Here is an 11,513-nt window from a genome sequence, read left to right as displayed (position 1 = left end):
GGCCGACTCCTTGACCCTGAACTCATAAACCTGCAGGAGACAGTGAACAACATTTGCCAAACGCAAACCGTCCTTAAAGAATCTTGTCTTTACTTTTAACTGAAAACATTTCTTATCAGTGCAAAACATTTTTAGTTTGAAGAGAAACTTAATTCTTTTCTTCTAACAGTTGCTGGGTCAGTTTGCCAGGTGACTCTAAACTACATTTAACTGCAACATGCTGTTATTTTGTCTCCCTGCATCTTGGACAACCTGTGAACAAGGATAACACTGCCAACTACAGTATAAGCTGTGAAAGGTGGCAAACTACTGTAGATGTGGCTGGCGGCTCACCTGTCTGCAGGTCTTGGTGCCTATGAGCCGTGCGATGGCACAGTAGTTGTCGTAATATGTTCCTATGAGAACCCTGAACAGAGAGGCTTCGGCTCCACTCCACTCCACTGCTTCGGCCTCTCCAGTGAGCTTCATCTTCACAGGAGTCTGGCACCGCGAGTTACCCTCTGAACACATGCGTAACATAAATGTTGCAGGAACTTTCTCCAGAGACCAAGAAACATCTGAGAAACTAAACCTTTTGACCAAAGGAATTAAGCATTAAGGACAGTGGCATGAACATAACTTTAGAGAGACTGTACCTGAGCTGCTGGTGTTCTCGTCCTTCTTGTCTTCATCATTGTCTCTCTCGTCTTCTTTGCTGCCCTCACGGTCACTGTCTGTGTCTTTGGTTTCTGAAGAAACAGTGGGCGTGCTGGGCCGGCTGTTGGGCAGTCGACCACGGCGACGGCCCACCGTGCGTTTAGAGGGCGTCTTAGCCCGCTCTGCAACCATGCCTGCAGGGTACTCCCTCATCATCCCATCCTAAGGAAATACAGAAGGATACCGTTCATTGATACAGTGAGTAAGGCCACAACTAACAATTACTGTCATTAACTCATGATCAATTTGTGGGGTTTGATTAAACGTTTCAGTTTGCTATCACATGTTAGAAAGAAAAGCTTCAAATCAAGCCAGAAACAAAAAGTTTTAATTAAAAAGAGGACTCAAAAACAACATGCAACACTGTGTTGACATTAAATGAATGCTTCAGAAATTAGACTGGACTCACCTGCAACAGGTACATGTAGCAGTCGATGCCACAGGGTTTACTGTCCACCAGATTCTCTAAGTTTTTGCGCTTATAGGTGTTTGGAGTCGGATGGAAAGCTAGAGGAAGAGCCGTATTCAGTGAGTTTGTGTACTCTTAAAAAACCGCATTTTTTATTACAGGCTAATCAATCAGCTTCAAAGTCTGTTAAAAACCCAGTGTCTGTATATTGCGTTGTGGTTCTCTATAGTGATGATCCAATCCGTTTTTTTTCTTATATCAAACTCGGGGTCTCAGCCAAAACCAGCACTTTTACCCCCAAATTTAACATCTATCTCACTGAGTGGATCTGATGACGGCCATTTTATTTTGGACAACACTGCACATCTTATTTCTCAATTCTAAGTGGAAGCTAAGAGTTACTGTTTATGCCACTCGTAGCTTCAAATTAATGAAGCATAACACAAAACAATGGGCTCTGGCTGAGAAACGTTCAAGTGACTACAGCAACCAAACTACACAAGGGACCAACGGTAGAAAGTAATCAACTACAACGAGTCAGGTTTCATTCTTTTGTTACTTCATACTTGGACTTCATTACGTATCAGAGACAAACCATGTACTTGTTACTGCGCTACATGTATTTGATAACTTTAGCTCCTTTTCAGAATCAGATTAATAAAACACAGTATAATCCTGAACGTTTAATGATCCAGGTGGAAACTCACAAGGTACCCAGCTGTGTGTAAAGTACTTCATGTTATAAGTACACAAGGTAGTTACATAACCAGCATATTAGTTGTTTTATGATGCAGGCATTTTAAGAACCCTGATGTTGGCTCATTGAAGTGGATTCTCAGCTCTGTTGTGCCAAACTGCCTGAGGTGTGTGTGTGTGTGTGTATATACACTAACGGTGGAGGAAGCAGTCGTATTTGAAGCAGCGTCTGCAGAACAGAGTATGGAAGGAGTGCAGGCTCTGCTCCCGCTGCACTGAGCGAGCATTGGGACCATCAATGTTTGGCGTGCACTCAGGAGGCAGTGCACCAGGCAGCTGCTGCTCCGTCAACTCCTTGTACCTGAAATGCACACACGCAGGGAAATCAAAGCTGCTTGTAACATTAAACCAACACACACAGAAATAGACCCACTCACTTCTCTTTGAGCTCCTCAGGGGAGCCCTTGTCGGGGAACATGGAGGAGATGGCTTCAAAAATCTTGTCAGAGGGAAACCTCTTGGTGCTGTCACCACTGGTTCGGCCTGACGACAATACACACACACTTTCCATCAGGGAACAAAGCCCTCCTCAAACCACTGGCCATTGTCACTTACCCAGGTTTCTGCTTCCACCGTTTTATTCAGGCTTTTTGAGAAAAAATAAAAGCTTGGAAATGTTTAGCCAAGAAGAAAACAGCATCTTTGTATCTTTATGCGGTTCAGTAAAATCAGTCTAGTGTTACAGCATTTTTCTTCCTTATAATCCTTTAACTAGGAAAACACACAGAAACATGACTGAAATTGATGCAACATTATAGGAGTAATGTCACTGTAACATTAAAAGAATCAAACTAAACATGATCGGTTTTTAAGACTATCAAAATCATAGTTAAAATATTGTAAGACTTTTCAATGCTTAAAATTCAAATTGCTGAATCGAAGACTTAAACATGTGCTTCTAGAACTGATTCCTCTCCAACCTCTGACTGCACAGCGCTGTCAGAATGGTCAAATCAGACACAATGTAGTTGTTTTAATGTCTCCTCCTCTGCACATATGGCCTGTCGTCATCGGCCCTTCACAGACCGGTAACAACACAAAGGAGAGCAACGACAGCATCAGGGTCAGTGGAGAAACCAGGACGTTTCAACGAAGTCAGACAAGTCACTGAAAAACATGAATGTGAACTATCGACACAAATAGATATGACCAAAACATTTGATCTGAATCTGCCTGTGATGTGAACGCAACCAAACACAGGTCCAGAGTTGTGTGGGCTTCCACAACTCAAGTTTTGTTTACTGGGGATACTCCAGGACTAAATGCATCAAAAACAATAGCCGAACTGATGCTGCATCCATTAAAAATGGGCCCATGAGACACTTTAAAGTAAGGTAGTTTATGCTACCCTAAGTAACACTTGCTAAAGCTACTGCTACATAGCTGGCATGTTTATGATTGAGATGGCTACATGTCTCAGTGATGGACCTACTCTCACTGTTCATAAGCCCATCCTTGCGGGTGTTCTCCGGATGCTCCTTGCCATCACACATCTCCATCTTGTCAACCTTAAAGTCATGTTCTTCCTCCTCCTCATCATCCTCATTGTCGCTGTACTGTACCATAGCGTTGACCAGCTCCACAAAGATCTCATCATTTATGAAGCCGCACTCTGCAAAACACAAGACGTTTTCATAGGACACAAAAACCTGCGTTACCCTCTTACATTAACTTTGCATCTGTGGATATAATAATAATAACAAAATTACAAGCTGAGAAAATATTTTGCCCCAAAGAAATACAATGTCATCTGGCCGGGTCAAAATTTGGTCAAATATGTGCAAGTTCCTGACGTCAAGAGGGAGGATAGATCACTGAAACGTTTGTGACAACCTGTAGTAGTATCAACTACTGTGAACTGTGATGCCTGATAATCTTTTAAACTCATGAATCCATCACTCAAGCCCGACTTCCATCCATTATCAACAGCTTATTCAAAGTCAAGACATGGGTGCAGCAGGTTTAACAAGGAGGTCCAGAAGTCACTCCCCAGTGCAGCCTGTGGGTCGAGCCTTGCTTTCTCTTCCTGAGTCATCGAATGGTTTGCCAGAACTTCTTTGAGGCCAACCAAATTCTCTGAACTCCTCCCACACCCAGGCTTTTGTGTCTGTGACATCTAGGCCTACCAGTACCCATCCGCTACTTCAGGAGGCCCCCAGGCAAATCAAGTCCGCAGAGCCTCCTTCATCAGCCCAGAGCGGGGCTGGGCAATTCCAGTCCTCGAGGGCCACTGTCCTGCTTGTTTTCCAACTATCCCTGCCTGACCTGCTGCTGATTACCTGGCTCAGGTGTGTTCAGCCAGTCAGAAGCTGGAAGATACCATCTTAGATGAAAGTGGAGTGAGGAAAGATAAAGTGAATTGGTATCTTCCAGCCATAATGAGGGGTTCTCATCTTCATGTTTACTACAGGAATAGTCAATGTTTGCATCGGATCCTCACCTCTGTCTCCGTGAACTTTGCCATCATAGTTCTTGATAAGCTCTTCTATGAAGGTGCCATCCTGGTCCAGGATCTCATCTCCCATGTAAGGGATATTATGAAGCACTGTCTCATCCTCCACCTAGTGGGAAATCAAACATTACACGCACAGCTGCACAACTAGGCTCAAACATACTAGAAAGTACATTTTACAATATCATTTCCACTACATGTAGCAGTTACATGTTCACACACACCATGAAGTTCTGCTGCAGCGGTGACCAGGAGTACATGACTGGGACTGAGGCCACAGCATTGAGCGTCTTCAGGGGGATGATCTGTCTGGGAAACTCAGAGAAACCACTGTCCACTGTGCACTGCACAGGCCAGCAGAGAAAGGAACAGTCAGCACCCTTTCTTCACCTCAACAGTGACATGTCAGTGTACTGAGCATGGTGTTAATCAGCTGACCTCTCGGGTGCCTCTTAAGGAGCCGACAGATGTCATGATGTGAACTGGCTGGATTCTCCTCGTCTTCCACTCCTGGTTCAAAATATCAGTTCGCTCCATGATTTTCTGACGGTTGAAGTTGAACATGCTCTGCAAAGAAAACACAAGAAATAGATTACAACAGCTTGACCAGCAACTGAGGTGGGCCAACATTTGACAGGAAGCTGATTATTGTATAAATGAGTATTTGTCATCATCAGTACCCAAAATATCCTCAGTGCGTGAGAGACTGTGTGTGTACAAACCTTGATCTCATCGGCACGTCTGAAACGTTTGAGCTGTCGAAGTCTCATGTACTCAGACTTCACCCTCCTCCTCCAACAGGCAGGACCTTTCTCGGAGCGCTTCCCTGTCAGCACCATGACGAACCTGCAGCCAAACAGGAGGAGGATTAAGGTAAAGTCTGAGTCAGTGTGTTCACATTTCATAGTTTGACTCTTTGCCGACATGCAGTTCTTTGAGACTGTGAGGCTGAAACACAATGAAACCAGCATCACAAACATCTGAAGGCCTGCTTTTAATTACCCCCAGCTGCACCACCCTCTCATGCATTGAACATGCTCTGCAAAGCGCTTGCTCAGGGACCGAAGGAGACCCTTTTCAATTGGTAGTTTGAGGAGGAAAAGCCAACATGCATAACTACAGGCAGTGAATTCGGTGTTGTAAACGCTGCCTCCCTTGACAAGGCTTCGGTGCATTACTGCATATGGCTATAGGTGAGCTGTGAGTTGTGTTTATACAGTATATGCATGCGTTTAATGTAAAAAATGTCATGGAAAAAAAAAGTGTATTTCATTGTTCATATGATTCATATGCTACCCAGAATCATATAACCCTAGCTCAAACACAGGTGATAGAATTTTCCTGACCTCTTTGTTAAATCTACTGTTCATTTAGAAGAAGGTGAACAGGAAATCCAGGTGTTCACTTTGTTCTTTCCCAAATCTGCAAACTGCAACAGTCATCTGTCCATGTGTAGCCTCAAGATCCATCTGCCATCCCAGTAGTCAGCGTGAGTCACTGCCTACCAGCCTGACTCAAACCTCACACTTTCATTTAGATGTGTCAGACAGCTTTCACAGAGACATGGTATTAATCTATGTGTCAGATAGTAAGAGAGAGCCTTTAAACTTCAAGCCACAAGCTGCCTTGACATTACAAACAGCCAAGTGTGCAAAAAAGGGAGACTTTCACTGTATTCCTTGTGCCAAGTCAAATAAGTTTCACTGGCAATATCAAGGTCACATGGGTCAATTCTGCCAAATAGTTCTTATGGTACATTCACCTGCCAGTTACAGATATACATATGATTACTTGGCCTATCACCGATAATATAAAAGTTGACAAAGTATGTGAACACCATAAAGAGCACCACAGACTCCATCCTCCAAAATGAACATGAACTTGAATAACACATCTCTAAAATTGTTTCACAACAGCAAAAGATGCAAATCATTTGCTGATTACAGCTTCTTAAAAGTGAGGATTCAGTTTTTCCTCTGGTTTATATCTTTGTAAACTGAATATATTTGGTTTTGGTCTGTTGGTCAATTAAAACAGGAGAGGTGACATCACCCTGGGCTTTGGGAAGTTCTGATATACATTTTCTCATATTTTCTGATACTTTGAAGACAAACTGATGAACCAAGAAAACGATCTGCAGATGCAGCTCTGATTACTGGATTATAACTATGAATGCATTCATGGGCGAGCCTTACTTTAATGTTGGCGTTAGTTTGAATGATTTCATAGGTAGCACAATCTGTAACATCATAATTTATTAGTTGATTATATTTTGAGTTGATAAAATGTCTTCAAAGCAACCAGTAGATGCAGCTGTCAGCTAAATGTGGTGAAAGTGCAACAATTCCCTCTAAAAAGCGGGAGAAAAGGGCAATACTCAAGTAAAATAGAAATATCTCAAATTTAACAGTACTTGGAGTAAATGTACTTGATTGAGTTCCACCACTGCTCGTCTTATAACAGTACAAACAACTTGTAAATGGTACAATAGCGTCCAGAAAACGGTTAATGGCATAAACGAGTGTGGGTATGAACCGTGTTACTAGGTGAGCTAGCTACAAGTAACTAGCAGCTTCGAGCTAACGATAGCTGCCCGACGTCGTGCCAAGTTTGTATCCCCTCAAAATGTATTTTCAAACGCACACAATTACCCTGTGGCCTAAAATATAGGGGAAAGTGACTCTTTCAGAAGCCTCGGCTTGACCATGGTTTGTCCAAAACTACGCTTTAAAAAGTTGGTATCTTTATCGGGGGTATCAGTTCTGACAGGAACACACAATCTGGCAGGACACCCCGGGGAGCTAGCTAACAGTTGGTTAGTTCAACATTGAGGAATTCACAAAGCATCGAGATCAAACCTGAACCCATTGAATCACAACAAAAGCACTGTAAATAAAGACCCCAATACTGACAGCTTCTCTTACCTGCTCTGAAGGCCCAGTCCTCATTCAAATGAGTGATTCGGGGCCAATGAAACAAACACAGGAAAACTCGTCCTTTGTGTTTCGGATTAGCTGGCTCCGTGTTCCGGCTAGCTTTTACGTTAGCTCGGCGGCTAGACGAGGAGGTGGAGCGATTCACTTTTGCGCGACACCGGCTTTACGTACCTAGAGTCGGCTAACTGAAAACAAAAAGCCGTTTCTTCACTTCAGGTCTGACTTAGCACAAAAACGGTATTTATAGCTGGTTATCACACTGTTTAATTTCACCCTGCATCTAAACAATTTGTTCAATTTCAACGTTTCCGTATCAGCACGGGTACTGTTCAAAAAGCTCATCATCTCGCACTTACCGCCCACTACGGATCTAGCACACCCGAGAGGCGCCAAACATTTGGACCAATCACAGAAGCCGATGCAATAGTTTCTCAGTATCTTCACAGGCGATAGGTCAGGTTGCATTACTGTGCCAGCCAATGACACTTAGCGCTTGCGCATGGGGCCTGCAACGGGGACATGTGGATAGGCGCCTATTGTTCTCATATGCCAGCGGAATAAAAAAACAAAACACATATCGGTTACTTTAAAGGCAGCTTTTTAACGATCTTATTTCCGCATTAATTTTTCGCTAGTATCGGTCATGCATTGTCAGTTGTCATATTAATGTAAGCAAAAATGTTCCATAGAATTCTACGCCTACTGAATATCCATTTATAGTTGGTTCTGTAGTCAGTTCACTTTAGACACATGGGAACATATTGCCTCATTTATTCTTTCAGTCATGTGCAAATAAATCCTATCATCTCAGCAGCGCCTCAATAACCAGATGCTGCCTCCGGATCTGCTGACAGTTCAGGTGGGAACATGAACGGAGGTAACAGCTGTTCATCCTGTGCTGGACCGCTCCGATTGAGCAGCTATGTACATTAGTACATGATAAACTGTGTCAGTTTGTCCACAAAGCTACCACGGAGGACGTAAATCAAGCGGATCGATTAAATGAATCACGATCTGTTGGGGACACGCTTATGGACAAGGGTCGTCGAGTTTACTAATCCCCGCCCCTACTCAACAGCGATAGCCTGAGAACTCATTATGTTGCGTTCAAGGCCAACGGAAATAGTGTACAAAACAGGAAGAAAGCCAAGTACTTTTTTCTTAAAGGCATATTCTGAGAAATATAAAATGTCGATGGATAGCAATTTTTATTGCTGATGTTGGTATTAAAAGTAGTCATCCAGTATTGCACACAACTTTTAGCACCTGCTCCAGAAATGCTGCCTTACTTTTTTTTAGTTAGCTACAAATAAAACCTTAGGTCTCAGAATAAAAAAAGATTAAATATAGACCAAAATAAACACAGCCTACCTGCTGAGAATTTAAAAATACCAAATTAAGAAAAAACTATCATTCTGCATTTATAAAAAGTGAAAGCTTAAAAGCAACACCAAATAAAGAGCAGGTGCGCAAGAGAGTTTGCCTTTTACCTTGTACAAGAATAAAAGTATGTGTTTGAAGGAAGGAGCTCAAACGTCTTAAGTGAGAGATCCAGACACTTGAGAAACAAGTTGACTTTTACTGGTGAGACTTTTAGAATATGCATGTATTGTAAAATCTTTCACCTATGGGCACAGGAGGTCTTCAAAGTGATTTGGCAGTCCAGAGGTTCCAGGTTTCCCACTTGTATTTGCAGTTGCATTTTAGACCACTACTGGCTCTCAACTAGTGTAATATCACCCAATTAGCCCTGCTTTTAAATGAACATTTAAGGTAAGCACAGAGAAACCTTAGCCCTTCAGCTGATACATGTGAAAACAGCCTTCTATAATCAACTCTGCACATATATTATTCTGACATATCTGAACACTTTCAGGGGGATTGAAATTCAAGTAATATAACTATGCAACAAAAACAACTACCCAAAACTAGAAGATGTGCAGATAAGCAATGACTGGTTTTAAGGTAACATTACAATTCACATGTTCCTCATTTGTTTTTTGGTTTCAATGCATAAAATAGCAGCAAGAGCTACATCAACTATAGTTACTGACAAGACACTACAACTAGACATACAATAAGCATAAAGAGAAAGGGCAGTAAAAAACCCCAAGGTACATTTTGGGCCAGGGTCAGTCACACCATTTAGCAAAGGGGGCCAAAACTCAAAGCACACTTTAGGTCGCAGGCCGAACAGGATAAAAATTTATTGAACAGACCAAAACTAAACGTTTTTTTGAACATAAATGTGAATCGAAACAGACAGGACACAATATGATTCCAAAATAAATAAACTTGAACTTAAAATCAGCAACCGGATTTCTGCTAAGGCTTACATTTGCAAACACCTGCTTTTTATCTGGACACAAGACGTCGCACACTTTCATCATGCAGCACTTCAGAAACTCTCCCTCGGTAAATGGCCGGGCTCATTTGGCTATCTCCTCTGCCGCAATAAAACTTGCTTTCATAGCAGCTTCACTGTGTGATTTCGCTTTGGTTAAAATGTCTGCTATGATGTCAGATTCCTCTTGAACTCCTCTACCTTCTGTAGCTTCTGCTCTGCATTCACGTTTTTCAGCTTGTCCTGATGTTTTGTCTGGTAGTGCCGTCTTAGGTTCTATTCCTTAATTACAGCCACATTAGCTCCACAAATAAGACACACGGGTTTACCGACAATGTCAGTAAACATATACTCAGCCTCCCACCGGTTTTGAAAGGCTCTATTTTCAGAATCAACTTTTCTCTTGGCCATTGTTAGGGGCTAGCTTTGACTTGAAATTAGGATTGTATACATCAACAGACGCTTGACTGATCTGACGTAATTGATGCGGGAATGATCACAGGTAGCCTATCGTTCGGTAAGGCAGCTGTTGCGCTGCATTATGGGATTTGTAATTTGTGTGTTATCGGCGCTTCATATCGCTGGGCCGTTAAAAAAGAAAGATATATAAAATGAGCTCGCGGGCCGGATGTAATTGTACGCCTGACCGGATGTGGCCCGCAGACCTCGAGTTTGACACGTGTATTAAGGCCTTTTCTGTAGAGGTGCACGAGACTGAGCAGTTCTCCTCAGCTGGACACATTTTGTACCTATTTAAAAGCACTTGGCCTGTGAGCTTGAAAATACCATTCTAGACACTTTTAATAAAGTTGCATTATGGTATTATGATATTTAGCAGAGATACCCCAATCAAACTTACATTACATGACTGTCATCTTTTCTTCTCATGTCCTCCTTTGGAAAAACCCAAGCTCATGATGATCTCTGCATTTTCGCTCCACAAGTAGGGTGTGAGTTAGAAGAGAAGGAGAAATTCTGGAGTGAGTTAGATGAGGTGATGGAGAGTATTCCCAGAGGGGAGAGAGTGGTGACTGGGGCAGACTTCAACGGGCACATTGGTGAGGGGAACAAAGGTGATGAGGAGGTGATGGGCAGGTTTGACGCTAAGGGAAGGAACCTAGACACATGGTAGTGGACTTTGCTAAGAGGATGGAAATGGCTGTAGTTAACACCTATTTCCAGAAGAGGGAGGAACATAGAGTTATATATAAGAGTGGACGTAGGAGTACGCAGGTAGACTACATTCTATGTAGACGAGGCAATCAGATTAGTGACTGCAAAGTGGTGGTAGAGTGTAGCCAGACAGCATCAGATGGTGGTGTGTAGGATGACTCTGGTGGTCAGGAAGAAGAGGAGAGGAAAGACAAAAGAAGACCAAGTGGTGGAAGTTGCAAAAGAAAGAATGTCGTGAGGAATTCAGACAGAGTGAGACAGGCTTTGGGTGATCAGGAAGAACTTCCAGATGACTGGGAAACTACAGCAGAAGTGATCAGGGAGACAGGTAGGAAGGTGCTAGGTGTGTCATCTGGAAGGAGGAAAGAAGATAAGGAAACATGGTGGTGGAATGAGGAAGTACAGGACAGCATTCAGAGGAAGAGGCTAGCTAAAAAGAAGTGAGATGTAGAAAGGGCTGAAGACAGACAGGATTACAAGAAATTGCAGCATAGAGTGAAGAGGGAGGTGGCAATGGGCAAACAGAAAGCATATGATGAGTTGTATGCCAAGTTAGACACGAGGGAAGGTGAGAAGGACTTGTACAGATTAGCAAGACAGAGAGATAGAGATGGGAAGGATGTGCAACAGATAAGGGTGATTAAAGACAAAAATGGTTAGGTGCTAACAAGTGAGGAGAGTGTGCAGAGAAGATGGAAGGAGTATTATGAGGAACTGATGAATGAGGAAAATGAGAGGGAAAGAAGG

The 11,513-nt window shown here is 42.7% G+C and overlaps 1 protein-coding gene across 1 annotated transcript in view; it reads right to left on the bottom strand.

Moving 5' to 3' along the window:
• ezh2 (enhancer of zeste 2 polycomb repressive complex 2 subunit) overlaps positions 1-7,698 on the bottom strand; it is an 11,938-nt gene extending 4,240 nt beyond the window's left edge. The window contains 12 exon segments of the mRNA XM_020585318.1: positions 1-30; positions 334-500; positions 636-858; positions 1,106-1,203; positions 1,999-2,162; positions 2,239-2,344; positions 3,294-3,473; positions 4,302-4,422; positions 4,538-4,657; positions 4,752-4,880; positions 5,036-5,159; positions 7,238-7,698. Coding sequence (XP_020440974.1) covers positions 1-30; positions 334-500; positions 636-858; positions 1,106-1,203; positions 1,999-2,162; positions 2,239-2,344; positions 3,294-3,473; positions 4,302-4,422; positions 4,538-4,657; positions 4,752-4,880; positions 5,036-5,152 — 1,455 coding nt within the window. The 5' untranslated portion in view covers positions 5,153-5,159; positions 7,238-7,698.
• Between the last annotated feature and the right edge of the window lie 3,815 nt (positions 7,699-11,513).

This window comes from Monopterus albus, unplaced genomic scaffold, assembly GCF_001952655.1.
Source record: "Monopterus albus unplaced genomic scaffold, M_albus_1.0 scaffold362.1, whole genome shotgun sequence".
Taxonomy (NCBI): Eukaryota; Metazoa; Chordata; class Actinopteri; order Synbranchiformes; family Synbranchidae; genus Monopterus; species Monopterus albus.
The sequence above is the reverse complement of the archived record's forward strand: the minus strand, read 5'-3'. Positions and strand labels throughout refer to the sequence as shown.